Source organism: Typopeltis vanoorti, chromosome 20 (assembly GCF_054136105.1).
Source record: "Typopeltis vanoorti isolate ZY-2024b chromosome 20, IOZ_Tvanoo_1.0, whole genome shotgun sequence".
Lineage (NCBI taxonomy): Eukaryota > Metazoa > Arthropoda > Arachnida > Uropygi > Thelyphonidae > Typopeltis > Typopeltis vanoorti.
The window spans coordinates 63,243,917-63,269,656 of record NC_143568.1 but is presented as its reverse complement, the minus strand read 5'-3'; the positions used below and the strand labels follow the sequence as shown (position 1 = coordinate 63,269,656).

Here is a 25,740-nt window from a genome sequence, read left to right as displayed (position 1 = left end):
TTCTGCAAGTAATTCACAAACAGAAGAGAGCATTGAAATTTTAGATGGTATTACTGAAGAAGCATCTAAGCTAATTACAGTTCAACATATGCATTGTGCTGTTTATACTCTGCAACTAGCAGTAAGAGATGGATGAAAGATCATCATGCAGCTACTCTCATTGGCAAGTTGAGGCAAGTAGCTGTTGTCGTTAGGGCCCCTGAAACAGATGCTATTCTGCAGACACGTGCTGGAAAAGGAGCCATTTTGGACAACACGTTGGGGAAGTACTTATCTGATGATAAGGCATTTACTTGACGATCTGGACAACATAAATGTTTCACTAACTGAAAGCCAGTGGGTGCAAGCAACAGAGTTAGAAAGTCTACTTTCTCATCCTTTTACTGTTATCAAGAAGTTGCAATGTGTGGATTTAGCATCTGGTAAATTCTTGTTGGAGTGGAAGAGCTTGATGTATCTCCTGAACAAAACTGGACAATTAATTGCTGATAGCATTGTATCTTCAATGAAGAAAAGAGACGATCTCTTGCTGGATAATCAAATCCTGTTAACTGCTATTTACATTGATCCAATGAACCATATTTTGTTGAGTAATAACCAAATTACTGCACAAAACCAGGCACTCTATGAAGTAGCAGTTCGCATGATAGGGTTACAAGTACTACCTGAATCACTGGATGAAGCTAGAAGCATTGCTAACTCAGGATCTTCCTCTTCGAGTTCAAATGAAGAATTAGATTTGAAGCCTACTTGGACAAAATGGAATGTTCAAAGTAAAGCGACATCGCTTACGCATAGAAAAATCAGTAAATGTCAAAATAAAGGAATTTCAGCAAAGTTTTTTTAAAGGATTAAAAGAAGTGGAAAAGTATTACCTCTCATTGAAACTGACTATAGAAGAAGCTGTGTTTATCCAGAAGTTATTAGTGATGTAGCTAGAATTGTAACAGCAATGCCACCCACTGAAGTCAGTGTCGAAAGACTGTTTTCAGCACTGAAAATAATCAAACCAGATTTAATGGCTTCCGTGAGAGAGGATCTGATAGAAGCAATTCTGTTTCTAAGAACAATTTGTTATTAAATTTTGGATTTCATTTGTGATTTAACCCCTATTCTGCAGCTAGATGCCAAGTTTCTTTAAAAATGTTGTAGGGAACAATTTTTCATTCTTCTACAATATAATTTTTATTTCATGTAATGTAATGTTTCATGTTGATTCACTTAATTTTATATCCAAACAATGCTTTAATCTCAAAAAGGAAAAGAACTGGTAGAGAAAGATATTCCTTATTTTCTTTTATAGTTTCTTTGTTTTATATCCTTATTCCTATTACTTTATTATTATATAGCCTTTTGATAAAAATTCAGCCTCGATTACCAGTGTTTTCATTTTCTAAGTTTTGCCTTTTGTTTAAAATTTAAGGTTACTGAATGTTTGTAATTGCTTTAATAAATAGAATTAAAAAGCCACAATGGCATAGCTATTGCCTTTAGGCCCAAACTTTAACAGGTTAGAGGAGTTCTAAAAAGTAGCTTGATGATTCATGTTGCCAATGATGAAATGCCTTGTATATTGAGTGCTTTCAGTCGATATAGGAAATAATAATTAGCATTATTACTTCAATAATGAATTATTATTGAATTATTAATTCAATAATGAATTATTAGTTATGGAGCTTGCTCCACCTTTGCTTGGAGTTGCCCTGGTGTACTACCCAAGTGATCACTTACACTTGGGCTTGCCGATAGTTTTTTCGGCATGAAACTCTATGGATTCGATGGATTTCGATCCAAGTTTCCTACCAGACTATAAAATAAAACGGGATTTACCATCTCCCTTTAACTTAACTTATGTCGCTGGTAAAATAGCCTTTTCGCTTATTATAATAATTAGCATTATTATTATTATATTAATTTTATTTATTTTTTATATTTTATTTATTAATTTTATTATTTTTTATTTATTATATTATTTATTATTATATATTATTATTTCCCATAAATGAAAGAGTTAGAGTCAAAGGTACCATAAATTGAGAAGTCGGAATCAGAATCAAAAGTCACTAATTACACAAATAAATGATTGTGCAGTGTTTCTTAAGAACAAGTGCTGGTTGTAACATAATTTTCATAGAATACATTTTGACCTTGGAATTAAATGAATAATCATAATGTCTCTGAAAAGACTTGCATGTTTTGTATTTAGAGCATTTTTTGATATCTTATTATTTTTATACATTTTATATTATAATTTCCATCTATGGTATATGTTTTCAGGGACTTCACTTAGTTCTTTCACAGCCTAATAGGTCTCCAGAGTCAGATGATGATGATTTACTGGAAAAGGATTCCTGCACTGAGTACAGCTGGCTTCTTAAATATATGCTACTTTTACCTCATTTTGATGCTGTAAAAATGCAAGCAATAAATGCACTGAGGCGGGTAAGGATATACAGAATTTAAATGTTATTATATATTACCTTCCAAGCTAATGTTTGTTTTCCTTGTTAATACATACACTTTGCTACCCTTCTTTTGATAAATTCCAAATACTAATATTTAAAAACCTGTTTTATGCTAACAAAGAAGTACATTGATCCAAAGAAATTATATATGCTCATTCAACAAGGGAAGAGACACTTCATTTCTTTACTTGAGAGCATTGGATATTCATAGTTAAGTTGACTTTAATTACTACATGCATACTTACACAAATAAACCTGTTGTATTGGTTTATTTATAAAGTATTGGTCATCTTACATGTACTTTTAAAACTATTTTTATTTCGCTGATTTTAATGGTTATGTGGCATGCTTTTCAGGTGGCAAAGTCTAAAGTTCATATGTTTTAATGACTTCTTGCATCTTTTCTAGGTTTCTTGTATGAAGTTGGGGAAATTTAATTTTTTTTTCCTGTCTTACAAAAATTCTTTAAACACCATACCATATATTTTCCCCTGTCTCCACTCTATGCCAAACAGTCTCAAACAGCCTTAACCTTTTTCTTGATTTGCCTTTTTTTGACCAGCTTAATTCTATTGCTATCATTAGTAATACCCTCCTTTTATCTCTTGCCTTTTTTTTTTTTTAAATAAAATATTAAGATAGACTGAATTGACATTGGTCAGTAAAATATATGGAATACTGGAGCTTACCATTATTACACATTACCTGCGGCTTGTCTGTTGTGTACGCTGTCAACATGGTCCAATAAAAGAAATTGATAAGGAGGTTAAAATCTCAAGGAATAATTAAATTATGCACATTGAATACTATACTCCAATTAACATGAGGGTGGTTTTTTTGTTTTTTTTTTAATCCTGGCAGAGAACACTTGTTTTGCTAAAATTCTGATAGACAATGGCTATCCAAAAAAATTGATCCATAAGATACTTTTCTGTGAGCCCTTACAACAACAATCTGAGGAAATACGTTATAAATCAACCATCGCCATTCCTTATGCTGGAACAGTTTCTAAAATGATTGATACACTCCTCAAGCCACATGAAATATAAGTAACTTTTAAACCTTTAAAGACTATCCGCCATTTTTTAAGATCTCCGAAAGACAGTCATGCCTTCTTCAAATATGCCAGTGTCTATAACATCCCCTGTTCATGTGGATTAAATTACATTGGTCAGATCTCAAGAAGTTTGGAAATTAGAAAAAAAGAACCCGTAGGAGATGTAAACAATAACAGAGAAGAATTCTGGATTAGCCCTTCATTTCTTGAGGACAAACCATACCATCGAATGGGACAAAGGCTCCATGCCCTATTTAGAGGAAGATTCCACTCCCGATACATAAAAGAAGCCAAAACAGTCATCCGTTCTAAAACAACCTCAATAGAAACCAAGGATTAATTCTAGCTGATATTTGGAAGACCCTCATAAGATCATTAAGCACGCCAGAGTTAAATTTTGCTGCTAATTACAGAACGTTCCTGCATAACAGCAGTTGACATCATACACACTCCATGCGTTGTACACATTCTTCTGTATTTATAAAAAATATAATTGTATATTTGGTTCATTCCTTCATGAACAGTTTAAGTTGTTTTGTATCTCTTTTATTCACCCTGAAGAAGCCAAACAGCTAAGTTGGCAAAACATGTTGGTGTTTCTTACTTAGTATCAATTAAAATCCTTTGGCCAATATAAAGCGCAGTTTATGTCAATTTTTTTTACGTTCAGATGGTCAAAAATAACATATAATCATCATGAAGGTGGTTGGTTTTGATAAAATAATTATACATTCTTAGTTTGCTTTTTTTGGTGATTATTATTGTCCTTAGTGTTTTGTTTATTATTCCACTTGGAGAATTTGTTAATTGGAATTTTATCCTCTCCTAGTGATTTTCCATTTTTCATTTCTTTTAATGCTTTTATGTAATTCTTCTGGTGAAATGTTATTTGGGAGAATATTATCAGTTACATTTTATTAAATTCTTTTAAATTATAACTCTAGTTCATTTCCTTGCCAGAATTTATAACAATAATCTGTTCATTGTTGGTCATCTATCTCTAATATCTGTTGTTGCTTTTTGTTAGATTTTGGTTAGTGGTTTATACATTTCTTTTTCTGATTTGCTAATATAATTATCCAAAGTTTTCTTGTCTCCCTTTTTTGCTATTGCTCTTTTTCTCTCTTTTCCTATTTTTCTTGAGTGAATGCATATATACTCAATTTTTTTTTTTTTTTTTTTTGAGGTGTAAGCCATTTAATTTAAGTTTTTTTTTTTTAATCTTGGTCTTGATTCCATCGTTCCAAGTTTAGTCTCTGTTTTCTTTTCCATTCTGTTTCTTTTAAGTATTTATTTATGCTTTCTTGATATGCATTCTTTATTATTTTTTTTTTCATGTATTTGTAATAGATTTATTTTATATACATGTTCACTATCATTTGATTTTGCTCCAAAAATTTAAAATTCTAAATCAGAATTGTTTTTTACATTATTATTATTATGCGACACCTCCAGGGAGTACAAAGACTCATTGAGGGAGGACACCTACTCTACATCTCTCTATCTCCACCAACTACAACTAACTGCACCTACACCAATGCCATCTACCGCCCGCCACCACCACTAGTATTTCCACAGACAATCACAAACATCCATGCCCATGGTGGGATTTGAACCTGCAGCCTTTTGGATGGAGAGCAGATACACTAACTGCTCAGCCAACCAGGCCGGAAACTATGGATAAAGAATCCTTCATTCACACAAATTTCATAACATCTAATTAAACTTTGAACTAAAGAAATGCTGTATATTGTGCCATACTTCAGAACAGTATCAATTTATTCCAGCTGTCTGTCATTGGATCTCTGTCCAATTAAGAATTTGGCTTGTTCACACCAACTGTTTAATGTCATTTCTTCCTCTTTCTTTGTAATTGGAGGTGGTCATAAAGATGACTGACTGTAAGTTTTCACATTATTTATGAATTTAGTGGGTCAGACTGTACATATTTAGTTTTTTATGAAAATTTCAGATGAGATTAATTTAAGCTAATGTAACATTTCTGTTTTTTATTTTTATAATCTCATAGTTCTTTCTTATGTGTTACACATTATTCTTTGCAGTGTATAGCAAAAAGTGTATAGCTTAATAGCAAAAAAAAAAAAAGAGACAAGAAAACTTCACAGAAAAATTTTGGATAATTTTATTAGCAAATCAGAAAAAGAAATATATAAACCACTACCCAAAATCTAAAAAGCAATAATGCTCTTACAAAAAACAACAACAGGTAAGCCAGCAGACAGAACTGAAAGCTATCGCCCCATAGCCCTTTTAAGTGCAACCTACAAATTTTTGGAGAGACTAATATTGAACAGGTTCAGTGATAAAATTTTGGAACGTGTTCCAATAGAACAAGCAGGGTTCAGAAGAGATCGCAGCTGCACAAATCAAGTTCTCAGCTTAGCAACCTACATTGAAGCAGGATTTCAAAGATGCCTGAAGACTACTGCAGTCTTTATTGACTTAACAGCGGCTTACGATACTGTTTGGAGGGAGGGACTCGTATATAAATTTCTTAAGGTCATTCCATGTAAAATATTCGGTCATCTCCTAAACTTACTGTGTGATCGATATTTCAGGGTAGTCACCGGAGGAAGCATCAGTAAACAGAGAGTTCTTAAGAATGCATTACCTCAGGGCTCAGTGCTCGCACCACTGCTTTTTAGCCTTTACATCGCAGATATTCCTGAAACAGCCAGCAGGAAGTTTGCTTATGCAGATGATCTAGTTTTGGCGATCAGCGACAAGTCTATCAAAAGAACTGAAGAAATATTGACAAATGATCTGTCGGCTTTATGGCAGTTCTATAAATAATGGAGATTAACACCAAATTATGGTAAAACTGAATGTTCTTGCTTTCACCTGAACAGTAGTCTTGTAAATCAAAAACCAGAGATATATGCTGATGGAACATTAATTTCATTTAATCTGACATCTAAATATCTGGGAATAACTCTGGATAGAACTCTGACATACAAACAGCATATGATTAATATCATATGCTGTTTGTATGTCAGTTTGTATGTTTGTATGCTGCTAAAGTTCGCACCAGAAATAACATAGTTCAGAAACTTTGTGGTACTATATAGGGCTCAAGTGCCACAACTCTGCGGTGCACTGCAATGGGTCTAGTTTACAGTGCAGCAGAGTATGGTGCTCCTGTCTGGCTCAATAGTTACCATGTCAATAAACTAGATACTCAACTTAACTCCACTCTGTGTTTAATTACAGATTGCATTAGGAGTACACCCTTACAATGGCTCTCCCTTTGAGCCATATTGCTCCTCCGGAACTGCAACGACAGGAAGCCTTGCTTCATGAATATAAAAGAATTTTAAATAACCAAAATCTCCCAATACAGGAATTTATTCCAGATGCTTTATCTAATAGACTAAAATTCAGAAGACCTACCATAAAAACCGCCCGTAATCTTCTTAGCCAGAATGACAGTATGGTGAGTAGGTGGGATGTACTGTGGTCCCAAGCAGTATCACCTGAAGTTCACAATCACATAAACATCTTCCAAAAACCATCTGGATTTGACCTTCCCAGGAATATGTGGACAACAGCTAACAGGATTCGTACAGGCCATGGTGTATGTTGAGACTTACTTTCAAAGTGGGGTAAGATACCAAATCCCTACTGTCCCTGTGGAGCCGAGACCCAAACCATTTACTATATAGTACAGGAATGCAAGCTGACAGCATATCCAGGTGACTTTAAGGATATCTTTGACCTATCCCCAGAGGTGATCAACTGGATCAAAAACCTAAATGTTAAAATGTGACCAATCTTCTGTCTGATGCTTGCCATAAATTTCATATTTGTATTTGCCTGAATGTAGACTTTTTTTTATCATATAGGTGTATCTTATCTATACTCATGTGTATTACATCTTATTGTCTTTTAACCATGTGTACAAGCCATACGATAAATAAATAAATAAATATTCTTTGCATTCATACTTTTTCATGTTTTTTGTGTAATTTATGTTTGATTCTTTCCTTTGTTCTATTTCCCACCATTTCCTTTGTTTTGGGAATTAAGTGGGGGGGGGGGTCTTTTTCCCCCTATATTCATTATAACAAACTATTTCTCTAGTTCAAACTTGTTGTTTGATTTGCACAAACAACAAGTGATTGTGCAAATTAAAAGCGAATATCACATTGAAAAGAAGAATACATAAAGAATCAAAATCAAGCAGCTTTTAGAGGGGACTGCTGAACTCAAATATATGAACATTATTGAGGGGAGAAAAAAGTGAATTTCAAAAGAAGAAATAAACTTTAGAGACCTGATGGCATCTGAAGAAAACACTCGTTGATTTAGAATTGTGAAACCATATAAAGTTGTCTCCAAGGATAGAAAAATTACTATTTCATGATCCTAGAAGAAAAGAAATATAAAATTTCCTAGCAAATAAGTTAGCATGTTTGCTTAGAAAATGCATGAAAGCTAAGGTATATATATAAAAATAGTGAATCAGAAGTCATGGGAGAGACTTTGGCAAGAACATGGAAGAGAAGTATCAAGAGGAAAAATACTAGTCTATAGAAAATGTATACAAATCAAAGAAAATACTATAAAGGAATTCAGTGGGTCAGACTTTACATATTTAGTTTTTTTAATGCTAAAATAATTTAAAAAAATAAGTAATTTAAAAAGTTTAATGTATCTCGCACGCTCTCTCAGGTGTGAGATTCTTTGAGAATGGTATAACCTCCAGGTTTTACCAGCCAAGTAACTCAAGTCCATCTCACCTGTTGGTCTCAGTATGTGGAGATTGAGCTTCAGAAATGATAAAGGGAACATAAAATATGTTGTAAAATATTCTTTTATTTTCAGAAGCTACAGGCTATTTTATGAAGTTAGTAGCATTTTTATCACCAGTTAGCTGAGAGAAATCTTCACAACTGTGGCAGGAAAATGTTGATATTGCTGTGATTGATTTTTCCATGGTTTTCTGTTTCTGCAGTTTATCAAAAGGCTGCAGTGCTTATTATTGAGATTGTTCACATTTCTTTTATCAAAAGAATAAAAACAAAACAAACCTATTTACTAAAATAAAAAGCCAAAAGGCTTCATTTTGGCAATGCAAAATTATATAAGTAAAGTGAATATTAGATCCAGCATTATTTCAAATCTAAGTGTAGAAACTATGAAAGTTTTGTAAAAATAAGTTGACGAGAGAGAGAGCTTATAGCAATATACTCATGGCATTCACGAGTTGCCTTAGTGCAGACTACTTGGAAAACATAAATGCTGTGCAAGCGTCTATAAATCTAACTCAAGTAACATCAAATATCATTGGAAAAATAGATGCATGCGATAATACATATGTTTCAGTTGCTGTATTTTTCATTTTCTTTTTGATATTGGTGAATATTTTGCAGCTGTCAATTGCTCTCACCTTTTTTTTTAGATTTGATTAAACACTAACATGAAATTTTTCCTTTTATAACAAATCACAGTTCTACTGTTGTTATATACTAGTATTAAACAGCACATTCAAATTCAGCAGTTATGTATTCAGATTTATGAGAGCACAAGAAAATCATTCAGTTATACTGATTAATTGGCTGATTGCTCATTACCATATACCTTAATAGCCATCAGTCCATTAAATAAATCCTCATTTGGTTAATTATAACATTATAATCAACTTTAGTTGATATTTGACTATAAAAATTTTCCAAAGAAAAGTTTACACGATTTCAGTTATATAAGGAAAATAAATGAAAAATGAAGAAATTATTGCTAAAATAAAAAAAGTAATTTAAAAAGTTTAATGTATTTTTTTAAGTTGTTAGATTCTTTGAGAATGGTATAACCTCCAGGTTTTGCCAGCCAAGTAACTCAAGTCCATCTCACCTGTTGGCTTCAATATGTGGAGATTGAGCTTTTTGTTCTAGACAAAAATGTTGTGTGTTTTTATGTTTTGCATTACATGTATTTTGTCTCATATATTTATTTAATTATAAGTTATTTCAAAGATTAAAAATTTCTTTAACTTTACAGATAAATTACATTTAAATTGCATACATTTACATGTATGTAATTATTCAAAGCACAAGAAGCTGGATATATTGGGAATAAGTGAAAACTTAGATGGATAAGAATGCGGCATTTTCCGTCAGGGGACTATATGATGTATTTCTCAGGACATTAGACAAGTCGTAAAAATGAAGTATCTTTCTTACTCAGGAAAAAGATTGCTAGGTATATATTAGGTTATAATCCAGTGAGTGACAGAATCATTTCTCTCAGAGTGAGTGGACATCCAATGAATATGACCATCATTCAGGTTTATGCACCCACTACAGAGGTACCAGAAGAAGATATTGAAGAATTTTTTGGCAAGTTACAAGAAGTGATAGATGCAACACCAAAGTGTGATTTATGGCTACTTATCGGAGATTGGAATGCAAAAGTAGGAGAGACTGAGGAACAAGGAATAACAGGTCGTTTTGGTTTAGGTATTCGTAGCACTGCAGGGAAGAGACTAGTTGAGTTTTGTGCAGAGAATTCTTTGTTTGTTGCTAACACCCACTTTAAAAAGCACAAAAAGAAGATTGTACACATGGATATCACCTGATGGACAATACAGAAATCAAATTGACTATATATTTGGACAAAGAAGATGGAGAAGTGCAATTCTGTCTGTCAAGACTTTTCCAGGTGCAGACTGTGGAGCAGACCATGAGTTATTAGTGGTTACAATACATGTGAAACTACGGAAACTGAAAACGACACAAATGTCGATCAGATATGATCTTGGAAACATACCAACTGAATACAATATTAGCATACAGAACAGATTCAACACACTCAATTTGTGTGAAAGAAAACCAGATGAACTATGGGAAGAGATTAAAGATATAATTAAAACAGAAGCAAAGAAGAATATTCCAACAGTTTGTAAGAAGAAGAAGAAGTCCAAATGGCTGTCAGAAGATGTCATCAAAACTGCTCAGGAAAGGAGGAAAATGAAGACCACAGGAAGTACGACATTTGAATGCAGAGTTTCAACAACAAGCCAGAAGAGACAAGGAAAAATACTTTAACCAGGAATGCCACCATATAGAAGACCAAAACAAGAAAGGAAAAAGAGATCTTTTCAAAAAGATCAGAGAACTAACAGGGAAGTTTAGTGCCAAGGTGACAATATTTAAAAGTAAACACAAAGGATATCTTACAGAAGCCCTTTGCAGAAAGGACTCCAAAATTACTGAGAAATTTGAAGAGCAGGATTATACACAGGAGCCAGTACCACTGGAGAGTGGAGTGAAGTGAAGTGAGCACTGCAACAGCTATCCAGTAAGAAGGCACCAGGAGGAGATGGAATACCTATTGAGCTGCTCAAAGCCTTGGGAGAAGAGGCAGTTAAAATTTTAACAGCTCTATGTCAGTGGATCACAACTAAATGGCCTAGGGCAGTGCTTTCCAAACTTCTGGATGTCAGAGCCCCCTTTGGAAAAACTAAAATATTGCACAGCCCTCTCGAAAAAAATCGTAACAGACATATATTATTATAATATTAATTGTGTTTATATTCAATACAAAATATACACAGTGAATATTGCAAAAGTCAAATGCAAATATTACATTTTTAGCATCTTACATACACATTTGACATGGCACATTATCTCATATTTTTATATAGATAGATATATTGTTATTGTGCATTTTCAGTACAAGCACATGAAACGTAAAACGATTAGTAATAAAGAAAGAATTAAAAACATAAAAGAAGTTTAATAACAATTTAATGTGATGGATGTGTTTCAATACTGCTATAAAAAAGTCAGTATCAAGTGAAATATTTGAAATGGAAATTCTTAGATTTCTGATTTGAAATGAAACTTATATGAATAACCATATATTTATTAATATTCATTAAGCGCCGAAATACGCAGGAAGCAAAATTTGTGAACCCACACCAATGTGTGTTTGTTTTTCCATTAAAATATAAAAAAGAAATAATAAATAATAAAAATTAAATACATTTCTTTTAAGGTAAACAAAATAAACAAAAAAATCTACTTAGTCTTAAAAGATTTTAAATTTGTTTTCATTATTTCATGGCCCCCCCCTCAACAAAACCTGTGGCCCACAGTTTGGGAAGTGCTGGCCTAGGGAATGAAAAAAATCAGTTTATATACAGGGTGTTCGGGATAAATTTGACATATTTATAATTAATTATATTTTTCCGTAAGTTACATGTATTAACACACACTTCTCTTCATTTAAAAGTTTGGACCCTTCTTCATTCATATACAAGATGTCAGAAAGGATGGATAGCTGGAACCCACCTGAATCATGGAAGAGAATAACTTGTATCATGATGATTCGTGCCCGCCATCAAAATAAGGATATTACGACTGCTGCCCAATGCTCCCTGAATACAGTAAAAACAATCAGGCATGAACTAGAGACTTGCAATGGTGACTACGAGGATGTAGCAAGAAGAAAGATCCCTAGCAGACGATCTGATTGCGTTCGTACAGCAGAATTCCTCACAAATCTGCAGGAACAGGTGTTGAAGAACCCTGGCATTGGAATTCGGGCTTTGTTCGTGGAGTTGCTAACTGTAGTCAAGCCCTGGATAACAAGGGTAGCCAATGGTAGGCCGTATGTATGGCAGCAGGATTCGGCCCCTTGCCACACCTCTGGGAAAAGTCAAAAATGGTTGTCTGAAAATTTGTACGACTTCACCAGTCCAAATGTTTGGCCTCCAAACTCCCCAGACCTTAACCCCATGGATTATTTTGTATGGGGCGCAGTTGAAAAAGACACCAATCGCACTTCCAGTAATACAAAAGCCCAGTTAATGGATAAAATTAAAACAGTTTTTGCGGCCCTTCCCAGGGAGACTGTAGCATCAGCTTGTTCGAGGTTCTGAAGCAGAATTGAAGCTGTGATCGATGCTAATGGTGGTTATTTTGAGTAAATCTTGTTGATAGTATTGTAATTAACTCTGCCTGTAATGTTTTTTTGTCAATTCATTAAATTTAATAGATACAAAGAAGATTTTCTTTTTCCTTACGAAACTGTCAAATTTATCCCGAACACCCTGTACCTTTATTGAAGAAAGGCGATGCTAGAGAGTGCGAAAATTACAGAACTATAGCACTGATTTCTCATGCAAGTAAAGTCTTACTTAAGATCATTCATGAAGAGAGAAATGCCAGATGAACAGGCAGGATTTCGAAAAGGCAGAGGAACGAGATCAAATTGCCAATGTGAGATGGATAATAGAAAGAGCACAGGAATATCAATGGGAGTACCAGAGCATTTCATTATCCTTCTGAGGAATCTTTATTATGAACAAGAAGCTGCTGTCCGAACAGATCTTGGAGAAATTGAGTTTTTCACAATAGGTAAAGGGGTGCGACAAGGATGTATTTTTATCTTTGTACCTGTTTAACTTGTACAGCGAATACATTTTAAGAATGGCAGGGCTGGAGGAATCTTCTGTTGGAATTAAAATTGGTGGAAGAAATATTAATAATTTTAGGTATGCAGATGATACCACCTTGCTAGCAGAATGTAAAGAAGATTTGGAGGAACTTATTATGAAAGTTAAAGAAGAAAGTGCTAAATATGGTCTTAAACTTAACCTCAAAAAGACAAAAGTTATGGCAACATGTAAACTTAATGATTTTGAAGTAGATGGGGAGAAAATGGAAGCAGTTAACAATTTTGTGCTCCTAGGATCCCGAATTGATCAAGGTGGTTATTGTACTGAAGAATTTAGAAGAAGATTATTACTCGGAAAGAAAGCAATGGCAAATTTAAGCAAGATCTTTAAAGATAAAGATATTAGCCTCGCAACAAAAATCAGAATCATGAAAGCAATGGTATTCCCTGTCGTACTGTATGGATGTGAAAGTTGGACTCTGAGAAAGAGTGAAAGAAGGAAGATAGATGCATTTGAATTATGGGTTTGGAGATGCTTACTAAGAATACCATGGACTGCAAAGCAGACCAATAAATCAGTGATAGACAGAATAAAGCCAGATTGCTCCCTTGAAGCTATGATCATCAAGCAAAAATTGTCATACTTCAGACATATTATGCGAGCAAATATCAGTCTGGAGAAGATGATGATGCTTGCTAAAGTTGATAAAGCAGGATAAGAGGAAGACCAAGAATTAGATGGGTGGATGGAGTTAAAGAAATAACTGCATTGTGCTTGGAAATTCTGAAAGATATGGCCAGGGACATATCTGAATGGAGAATGTATGTTCATAGAATCACCAGGAGTCGAAAACGACTCGATGGAACATAACAAATTATTCAAAAATATATATTCAATAGGCTACATTAATAAACTTCCCATTATCTACATATACCTTATATGAAATACATCATTATGCACGTAGGCTAAATGTGTCGTGCATTTGTTCATGCTGCTAATGGTTCTCATTTAACAATTAAAGAACTATTTTATGAATGTTTTGTTTATTTTACAGTGCATATCATATTTTTATGGTTTAATTGTTATTATTTTATTTTCAGTGGTTTATTTATTGTTTTTGGATTGATTGTGTTTTCATAAACTTGGGTATACTTTTTTTTATCTTTGAGGCAATTGTGCATATTTGAAGGTATTCAAATACAGAATTAGTTACATATTCTGTAACTAGCTTTATAAATATCTTTAACCATTTTATGAAAACTTTTCTAGCAAATTAAGGACAACAATTGAGTAATCTATATTTCCAAGCCAGATTATCTGTGTACTTCAAAATTTGTCATCCATGATATTTTCAGTTTGTTTATACATTGTACACCTCATTCATCTATATGTTTCTAATCCTCTTATTATTTTTCAGAGTAAATTTTATTAAGGTTTAAGTAATTGCCATATAGTATGAAATATTGCATGGAAATATTTCAAAGATAAAATCCAAAGGATAAAACTGTTTTCATATGTGCTTTTACATGAAACCATCCATTCATATAGTGCTTATGATAAATCATCTTAAAAGTTTCCATCCAGAAAAAATTCTAGAAGAATCAGAAGTGACTCTTCTATCAGAGTTGAAAAGGATGTGCTGAATGTTTAGCAAGTGGGAGTCACTTAAGGGTCAAAACCAATTAACTGGGAGGAAACCTACACATTGCCTTTCATGATTTCAGAGAACCGACTGGTGCACCCTGATAGTAGATATTTACTGGGTACTGAACAAACAAGGATGGGCTGGCAGTTTGGGACTTAGCTGACCAAATTGTACTCTCTATTTGGCTTAAACCACAAATGCATATGATGGTGAAACATGATGAAATTTCATGCTGGCTGGAGTGTCACCTGATTTCCTGAGTGGTTAGCATTCAACATGAAGTATCATGTTGAATGCTAACCACTCAGGAAATCAGTATATTCAACATGTTTTCCAGCCAAAAGACTGCAGGTTGAAATCCCACCATGGGCATGGATGTTTGTGATTGTCTGTGAAAATGCTAGTGGGCAGTAGATGGCATTGGTGTAGATGAAGGTAGTTGGTGGATTGAGTGGTGGAGATGAAGAGTTGTAGACCAGGTGTCTTCCCTCCATGAGTATTTGTACACCTTGGAGGTGTAATGTAATAATAATAAACAAGACCCCAGCTGTTTTCATTGGGGGAACCAGGTTGAACAGTGAAATGTCTGCTACTGGAACTAGCTCCAACTCATCATACAGAAGAAGAGTAAACCCAATATTAGAAGAATTGAAGATAGGAACCATCAATATATGATGTATTAATGGAAAGGAAATTAAACTTTCAGAAGAATTGGAAAAATTCCACGTGGACATAATTGGCATTACTGAAACAAAAAAAGAACAAAATTAGATGAGATATTACTAAATGATGAGTATAGGATGCTATTTTCAGGCAATAATCATCAAGGAAGGAAGGAAGGAGTAGCAATAGCATTCAACACTGAACCTGAAGATAAACTTCTTGATTGGAAGGCAGTTCAAGTTGAGTTATGTAGGCAAATTTTAAAATGGGAAAATGGTCAATGAAACTTCTTTGTGCTTATGGTCCGACAGAGGGTTCTTCTAAGGAAGAAGTGGAGGAATTTTTTGAGTCATTAGAACAAGCAGCCGACATGAAGAAAATGGAAAAAGTGGTGCTTGCTGGGGATTTGAACAGCAGTAGGAAATTAATCCCACCAGGCATATAGGAACATCTGAAGAAAATTTGGAGAAAGGACAAAGCTAATAATAATGCAAGTATATATTGGACTTCTGCTCAGGACATAGACTAGGCATTACTAACACCATGTTTCAACATAAAGATGTGCACAAGTTTACATGGAGAGAAGACAGACACAAGAAATAAGAAAAGTCTCATTGACTATATCATTGTCGATAGTGATAACAACATGCTGGTTCAGGATACAAGCGTGTACAGAGGAGATTGGAAATTGGAAGTGACCATTACTTAGTACTAAGCAGGATAAAAATGGATGTCAAATTGAAAAGAACAGTATGTAAGAATTAAAACTGAAAACTTTATTAATAAGAGATCATATGATTTAATGAATAAAATTCAAATTGCCAACCAGTTTCTATATGTAATTCCATGCACGTGTGGCTTATCATACATTGGACAGCCCTCTCGAAGTCTTGAAATAAGACAGAAAGAACATGTGGGAGACGTAAATCACAACAGAATAATCACATCAGGTTTAGCTCACCATTTTTCGACATCCAATCACATTATAGACTGGAAAAACAGTTCTGTGCCTTACATCAAGGATGACTTCAGACACAGAACTTTTAAAGAATCAGCAATGGTGCTATGCACAGGCAGCAATTTAAATAGAAATCAGGGTGCTATTCTTAGAGACATATGGAAAAATCTCATCAATTCTCCCAGCTTAACAGAACTACAATTCGCAAAAAACTACACAACACGTGGTCATGTACCTGATTCTGACTAATGCATGCACACTTCCAAACGAGAATTATCAAATGTAATGGCCTAATAGGTACTAACACTTCTGTATTTATGTAACTTGGTGCATATGTATTTACACCAGTACAGCCTTGATAATGCTAGACAGTAGCTAGTGAAACTGGTTGGCAATTTGTATTTTATTCATTAAATCATATGATCTCTTATTAATAAAGTTTTCAGTTTTAATACATTAAACCAAATATGAACAATTTAACTTCACAATATGTAAGAATGTTTTAAAAAGAATTAAATTTAAGTAGCTTTTACAAGTAAATTGTAGACTTGACTATACAAACATTAATAAAGAAAAATGAAACAAATTGAAAACAAGAAGCAAACCTTGGAGACTCGGTGGCAAACTCTGAAGACATTGATTGATTCAGCTAGGGAAGTATGGAAAGGAGTTGTCTGTAAAGATAAAAAAATAAGAACACTATGGTCAACACAAGAAGGTAAAGAAATAATTCTGGAAAAAAAAAACAAAGAAAACCAAAAGTTCCTAGCAATAAATCAGCACATGCCCTAAAAGAATATAGAGAAAAATATAAAAGCTAAGCTGTGTGTAACATTAGCTAAGCAAAAGTAATGGGACGACTTTGGTAAGAATATACAAAATAAATATCAGGAAGGTAGCAAATTGTTCTGGAGGCTACTGAAAAAGCTTAGAAATGGAAGAAAGAGTACTGTAAAGGGAATCAAAGATTATAAAGGTGACATGAAAACTAAAGCTAAGGATATCCTAGATGGTTGGCATAATTACTTCAAAAAAACTGTTAAAGGAACCAAACAGTGATAGAGCCACGTTGGAAATTTTTTAAGAGGAATGCAGTGAGGAGTACATATCAGTACTTGAAGTAGAAAAAGCTGTCAAAAGTTTGAAATGTGGAAAGGCAGCCAGAGTATGTGATATTTGACCAGAAATGCTTTTGTATGGAAGTATAAGACTTTTGCAATGGCTACACTGCATAATTCAGAGGTCCTGGTCAGAAGGTCGAATTCCAAATGATTGGAGTAAACTTCTCATAGTTCTCATCTGTATAAAAGGGAATAAAGCTGAATGTGAGAATTACAGAAGTGTTCCAGGTAAGATTTATGCAAGCATAATTGAAAAGAGACTGAAAAAATTTGTGGAAGAGAAACTTAGTGAAGTACAAGCTATGTTTGGGCCAAATAGAAGTTGTCAAGATCAAACTTTCATTTTAAGACAAATAATTGAGAAATTGTGGGAATATGACAAGGATCTGTACTTAGGTTTTGTAGATCTGGAAAAAGAATGTGACAAGTTGCCCAGGGAAAAGCTTTTCAAACCACTACAATTATATCAGTAAATGGAACATTATACAGTAATAAATTTAATTTAATCCTTTATCCAAGTGTAAGCAAACAAAGTTTGCACCTGAAGTATCTTCAGGACTGAGGCAACTCGTAGTAAAGGTGGACCAAGCTCTCATCACTCCTTGTCTCACTATCTCCCATAATGCAAAGCACATCTCCTTGTGGACATGTATAATGCTATGCATTAAGGGAAGGGCACTACCCAGACCAGTTTCAACCTTTATTGAGGTCTCGTCAGTGAGAGCCAGACCCAGAAGTGGTGATACTAAGGCAGAAGCAATGGAGAGATCATATTTACTTATACAAGTTGCCAAAAGGTGTACCACCTTATTATTAAATTACTCTGGATTTAGAGAAATATGTTGGAAGTTTATTTTCCACTTGGTTAGACTATAATAAATTTAGTTTAATCCTTTATCCAAGTGTAAGTAAACAAAGTTTGCGCATGAGGCAAGGTCTGGCTCCCACTGACAAGACCTCAATAAAGGTCAAAACCGGTCTGGGTAGTGGCTCTTCCCTTAATGCATAACATTATACATGTCTGCAAGGAGGTATGTTTTGCATTATGGAAGATACTGAGACAAGGAGTGATGAGAGCTTGGTCCACCTTTAGTACGAGTTGCCTCAGTCCTGAAGATACTTCAGGTGCAAACTTTGTTTGCTTTCACTTGGATAAAGGATTAAACTAAATTTATTATAGTCTATCCAAGTGAAAAATAAACTTCCAACATCTTTCTCTAAATCCAGAGTAATTTAATAATAAGGTGGTATATCTTTTGGCAACTCGTATAAGTAAATATGATCTCTCCATTGCTTCTGCCTTAGTATCACCACTTCTGTCTGGCTCCCACTGATGAGACCTTAATAAAGGTCAGAACCGGTCTGGGTAGTGGCCCTTCCCTTCATGCATAGCATTATACATGTCCACAAGGAGATGTGCTTTGCATTATGGGAGATACTGAGACAAGGAGTGATGATAGCTTGGTCCACCTTTACTACGAGTTGCCTCAGTCCTGAAGATACTTCAGGTACAAACTTTGTTTGCTTACAATTGAATAAAGGATTAAAAAAAAAAAAAAATCAGCTAACGCTTTTTTATTCCCGTATACGGGGAGTAGGTGAGGCCATTTAGCCCTATCTAACTTTTGGAGACTGAGTGGGCAGTTCAATCTCCACTGGTACCAATCAGAGATAGATGGCCCAAGGCTATCACTAATTAAGCTGTACACAGTGAAGAGAGAGACGGCTCAAATGTGCCGCCATCTCGTGGTCCCTAACCCTAACACAATATATTTAATGTCTGGAATAATGTGGGTTCTACGGTCGATTTTCTTGAGTTTACAGGACGAAAAACCCGAGTTTCCGGGAGGAAAAACCCGCTTGCCCGTGCCAGAGATTGACTAACTCAGGAACTGGTCGAAAAAAGGCTTAGAAAAATTTCCTCTAGTCGCCGACTAGACTCAAAACAAAGTCTTCCTTCATGCTGCCAAGCGCCCTGGTGTGCAAATGCCAACAAATAAAGGATTAAACTAAATTTATTATCATATAAGGGTATTAATCAGTGAAGAATTGAACAATGCTCTAGAAGCATATAAACTATCAAAAAGTAGTCTTCCTCATGATACTGCATGATTCTGGAGCAAATATGGTAACTTGGGTTTTTCATAGTTGTTTACAGTTGCAATCATGTTTCATACACACATTAACTTTCAATAAATAGCTATTTTTTCCCATCAGGATATAAAGGCCATTGTAAATCAATACAAATATTGCAAAACACTTAAATTATTCTTCTTCAGCAGTTAACAAATGAATGGAAATACAGTAGCAGCTAAATTTAAAGAAGGAGTATAGAATAATTCAAGATGCATGCACTCATTGGAATTCAACATATTATGTTGACAGGAAAAGTCCTTGCAACATATGCTGAGGATAACATTATTCCAACATTAAGTCCATACCACTATGGCTTTATAGAAAAACTTGTTAAACTCTGACGTTTATTTCAAGAAAGCATTTATTTTAATTAAGGTAGTTAAAAAGAATCTACCATTTCAGTGATAATCCCTACAGTATTGACTCTTATTTACTTTTGTTCTGATCTGTACAAAATGTAAATTATTGGAATGATGCACCTCAACTTGCATGATGATATTTAAAACCTGTCAATAATTTTTAAAAAGATTCTTAGCACATTTTGAAGAGCTTAAATTTCTCAATTTAAGCTCTTCTACTGTGGCAAGACTTTTTATTCATGGTTCATGAATTAGCTTTTGCTCTAAACAGATGGTGTTCATAACAAAGAAATGTCATTCTGTGTAAGCTCAAAAAAAAGATGCAATCCATACTAAAATAAAAATATTATTCAGTTGCACTCAAGAATTGAATCAGTATTTAACTTTGCATTACTGCCTGGAGTATATTAATAGGTCATTTCCATATTCGAAAAACATGCAAGATATATACCCTCTTCTGATTAAATTGTCTTGAAATATTTAGGTACCAGCTCCATCAGTAAAAAGTGAATGAATGTTTAGTACTGGTGATAATTTGTATGAAGCTAATGAAATAAAATAAAATGTTCAGACTATATCCTGCAAATGGGGAAACATGTTTTTTACATCATGATTTAAGAGTATTTAATTTGAATTACTTTTTGTAAAACTAAGTTTCATATATTTTTCTCTCTATACTAAGGTGATAAATTTGAAAACAATGCAAAGCTGCATTTGTGTTCTATTGTGTTCTCTTTATCAGTCAAAATATGTTGGCTGTAACAGCAGTCAAACACGTTTCAGTATATCAAAGCCATCTAAATGTTGGTAGAGAATTTGTTTTTGGAGTACTTTCGTAAAAACCTTACTTGGAATACTGAGGAGGCTAATGCCTCTGTAATTGTTGCATTCTGTTTTATCTCATTTTTTGTATATAGGAGTTATAACTGATTTGGTCCAATCAATAGGCACTGCTTCATTTTTGTAGATCCTTTCAAATAATGTTTTTAATGGTTCCAAAAGTTGTTCCTTTCCTGCTTTTAAGAATTCTGCATCTATTTGATCAATGCCAGGTGCTTCCTAATTTTGAGTTTTTCGATGCTGTGTGCTATTATTTCTTTGGTAAAGATATTTGTTTCCTCTTCCATTTCATTGACTTGAATAGTAATATCCTGGGAGCTGTTTTTATTATATAAATCTCTGAAGTATTCTTCCCACCTGGCCATTCTTTTTGTCTTACTTTCAATTAGTTGTCCCTCTTTGTTTTTGATCATTATAATGTTTGTTGTCCATGTCTTATTAATTTGGTCTATTTGTTTATATAATCCATGAAGGTTATTTTCTTTTGATAGCTTCTCTGCCATTTTGCATTTTTCTTCTAACCAGTTATTCTTGTCTCTTTTAACTAGTTTTCTAATTTCTCTGGTTAATCTATTATATTCATTTCTGTTATAGTTCTGTTTTAGTTTCATGCTTTTCCTTTGATCGCTTAACCTTTTTACTTTTTCTTTCTGTGTAACCTATTCTATTTTCTGCTGATTATAATATTATTTCCCTTAATTTGCACCAATGTTCTTCTATGTTTATATTCTGTTTTGGTAGTTCCTTCAGGTTTTTATCTAGTTCTAGTTGTTATTTTCTTAGAATATTGTTGTCTTGTAGTTTTTTGCATTCAGTCTCCTTTTGACTCTAAAAGTGCTTTCAGATTTTAACTTTATTCTTAGGTTTTTCTAATACTAGCTTATGGTCTTATCCACAATCTGCAATTTAGGATACTTGATTTCCATCTTTGGTTTACAATAATATAGTCTATCATATTCTTGGTTTGTCTGTCTGGTGATATCCATATCCATTTTCTTTGGAGTTTTGGTTGTTTAAAGAGAGTGTTGGTTATTGTTTGTCTATTATTTGAGCAGAAGTTTAGCAGTCTTTCACCACATTCATTGCTTTCTCCATACCCGAACTTTCCGATTACTCTTGACCTGGTATCCCAGTCTTTGCCTACTTTTGTGTTTAAGTCCCCCATTACAATTAGGAGATCTTGACTTGATGTCTGCTGTACTGCTTTTTGCAAATTCATATAGAACTCCTCAATGTCTCCTTCTGATGATGTCGAAGTTGGTGAGTATACTTGAATAATAGTCAGTGATCTGATTGATATTTTAAATCTTGGTTTAATTATCCTAGATGAGATAGGATTGTAAGACAATAGATAGAGAGTTTTGACCCTTTGGTTTTAATATAAGTGCTACTCCTTCTTGGTTACAAATTACATGCAGCACTTACTGCATGTAATTTGTGTAAGACATTAGAATTGTATGCATCTAGATTTTATTTGTGCATGTGAATTTCTTTTATATAAAGCTGTTGTCTTATATAATGCTTATGTAAATGTTCTTCATCTTAACTAAAATTTTACTCTCCTTGAATAGGCTTGCCAAGTAGAAACTGATCCAAGTGCTGTAAATGCTTATGCCCGTTTTCTTTCCATGCATACATTAGATGATTGTTTACAAAATGTTGCTGACTTAGTTCTGGTACGCTACAAGCTGGTTCTAAAGGGTTTTTACTTATTTAAACTGGAAATAAATAAAGGGAAGATATATTATTTTAATTAAATCCGTATTGGATAATTTGATGTGCCATACAATTTAAAATGGAAATAGAATAAGTAAGATTAGTACAGTTGAATAAATATTGGAGTAAAAGAGAAATCAGCCAAAACACAAAAAATATACAAAAAGTTGTTCACATCAGTTTCAGTATATGAATTTTGAGAGTCAGGCTAGAAATATAATTGTGAATAAAGACTGTAGACAAAGTATGTGAGGGTTTTGAGGAAAGTGTAGTAATACCATCAATTTCCTAATAACTTTAGGAAAGTGTAGTAATACCATCACTGTTTCTAAACAATATTTAAAAATCAGTATTCTAGAAAAGATACATTTCTAAACGTATACGCAGTTAACACATATAGAAAAAAAAAATATAGAATTTGTTCAAAAAATCTCCAATATATTTCAATCATTGTAACATTCTCTTTCAGGTTTTGGTTTGCTCTTCCTCCAGGCTATATATGCCGGCCTGGTTGGCCGAGTGGTTAGCTTATCCAGCCGAAAGGCTGCGGGTTCAAATCCCGCCATGGGCATGGCTGTTTGTGAATGTCTATGAAAGTGCTGGTCGGCGGTGGATGACATTGGTGTAGATGATGAAGGCAGTTGCCGTTGGTGGAGCAGTGGAGACGGAGGGTTGTGGAGTAGGTGCCCTCCCTCAGTAAGTCTTTGGACTTCCTGGAGGTGTCGTGTAATAATAATAATAATAATATACAATAAGAATATTTAACTTTTTAACAAATCATATGCATGATATAGAACTCTTATTAATTAGAGTAAAATTAAGATGAAAATTAAGATTAATAGTTTCATGCTAATAAACTGATATAGGAATATGCTTCAATGAACTTTTATTCTGTCCTCATTATCTTTCTGTTTATTTTTATTATTATTATTACGTAACACCTCCAGGGAGTCCAAAGCCTCATCGAGGGAGGCCACCTGCTCTACAACTGTCTCCACCACTCAATCGACCAACAACAACAAACCGCAACTACACCCATGCCCATGGCGGGATTCAAACCCGCAGCCTTTTCACTGAAGAGTGGATACGCTAACCACTCAGCTAACCAGGCCATTTAAATAACAGAACGATAATGTATTTAACAAACAGCTAAGAAAGTGCTGCATACCAGAATTGCCAACTTGCAGGAATTGTATGGTATTCTCCTTTAGGAAAATCAGTTTCCTTCATTAACAAGCCAGCCAGAGAAGGTATTCCTTCGTGTAGACATGATATACTTGTCTCGCTGTCTTAATTGCTTCCTTCCAATCAAATCCAAAAGCCCCAGCTGATGTTAAATTAACTTGCAATTAGTATGAATCAAATTTTTGCAGTAGAGTACAACTTCACCATTTAGAATGAAATTCAGACCATTTCCAGGAAATAGTTGAAATTGACAAACAGGCACATAGGTTGCTACTTAGACAGGGGTTGATAAACTTTGCTGGGTCAGATGTGATTATACATGATCTCTTCTTCGAAGAACTCAGTTTGTGAAAACATGCCTCACATTTTCATAGTGTGACCAGTTTTCACAAACTGGGCTCTGGCACCCTTGACTAGTATTAGTAGTACTCATCAGGGATGATGTGTGATCTCTGTTTAAGCTGTAATACAGAAAGATAGTTTGATGTAAAATCAATTTCAGTACTAGAGTATCAATAAATCATATTGGATAGTGGCATTAAACCTGATATCAAAATTGGAGATGTTAATGTCAGCTCTTTATCTGGTTGATGCTGTTATATTTCATGTATTCTGTACAAGTCTACAGGATCCATTAACTACATAAAATAATTCCTTAAAAAATTTGGTATGAGAATAAGCAAGAACATGGAAACATAAGCAGGATTGTGAACAGATTACCTGTAGATCAAATCAAGTAAAACATTTTAACTATTTCAGCAAAAATTTTAATGAAGAATGCAAATTAAATTTGGAAATAGACAACAGAATATGCAAAGCTTACCAGCTGGTGGGGAGTCAAGTGAATAAATTTATATAGAATAAGAGAGAAATTAGTCAAAACAGTAAATTTGCTATACAAGATGGTGTTAAAACTAATTTTAACTTACAGATTTGAAAGCTTGGTTAGAAGTAAAACAGTTGACCAAAGACTACGGACTACAGATATTCTGAGAAAAATTAGAGTAGCGAACAGTTGGCACCAGCAGACCATGATTAAGCACAATCCTGAAGCTAATTGATTGTTTTCTGATTGACTGGAAGAAAAAAGACCCAGAGAGGACCATATTTTAGATTTGCTAATGCATTTAGAAGTGCCTTAGACAGTGAAATATATGATCTTATAATATCTGCATCCTGACTGATAACAAACTGATTTCAAAAAAAGTTGTTGATGGGAAGATAGTAATAATGCAGACTTTTCATGTAGTACTGTCTCAGTATCCTGTACACTCCTTATTGGCAAATATCAGGAATATGATGGTGAATATCTCATTTTCAATAGTGAAATCATTATCACAGCAAATTGATTTTGCTCTGTTGAACAAGGTTTTTTTTAATCATGCGGAGGTGTCTGTGGTTAAAAAGTTCAGTCGAATTATTATGGTTTTGTGACTACATGTTTATTAAAAAATACTGTTTTTTAAAACTAAAGAAGTACTAAAAAACAAACCCGACAAGATTCATTAGTCATTAGACTAACATCTTCAGAGGTAAAGTGAACTAAGTTTAAAGTACAAACTATAAGAAATTACAAAAAAACAAGTTCATTTGTTGGTATTATAAACATCAAAAAAGTTCGTTAAAAAAACCGAATAACAGATCTATACAACCGTTAATGTGTGTTAGCTGGAAACAATGTTATTTGATAATGAAGGTTTATTTTCTTGATCTGTAAACCAAATATTGATAAAATTTATTAACTCTACCAACTAGTTTCACCACACTTTAACTGTTGGCATCTTCAGGGCACTGACATATAGTCTTAAAACAATCTCACAATTATGAGTAACTGTAAAACTGACAAGAATAATTACCAATAAAATAGCATTGAATGTGAGTGAAACACGTATCGCGTGTACAAGATTAACTAGCTGCTGCTAAAGAACTTCCTGTAGTTTGTGTTGAAGTTCATTTCTTGTATTTTTAAAGATCTAATTAGTGTTTTCCATATCTCTGGGAGTATTAAACCTTGATTTCTGTTAAGGTTAACAGTAGAACGAGCGACTGTGGCTGCTTCTTTGAAAATTCTTGAATGGTAGTTTTCCTCTATGTAAGGGGAACAGCTTTTGTTCCATTCGATGACATGGTTAGTTGTAGAGAAATGAGACGATAGTCTAGAAATGTCTTGTCTG

At 33.9% G+C, this 25,740-nt stretch overlaps 1 protein-coding gene across 4 annotated transcripts in view; it reads left to right on the top strand.

The window, feature by feature from the left end:
• IntS1 (integrator complex subunit 1) overlaps positions 1 to 25,740 on the top strand; it is a 664,867-nt gene that overhangs the window by 295,238 nt on the left and 343,889 nt on the right. For all 4 annotated transcript variants that reach the window (XM_090410538.1, XM_090410537.1, XM_090410536.1 and 1 more), the window contains exons 25-26: positions 2,278 to 2,442; positions 22,237 to 22,341. In XM_090410538.1, the coding sequence (XP_090266664.1) occupies positions 2,278 to 2,442; positions 22,237 to 22,341 (270 nt within the window). The remainder of the gene's footprint in view (positions 1 to 2,277; positions 2,443 to 22,236; positions 22,342 to 25,740) is intronic.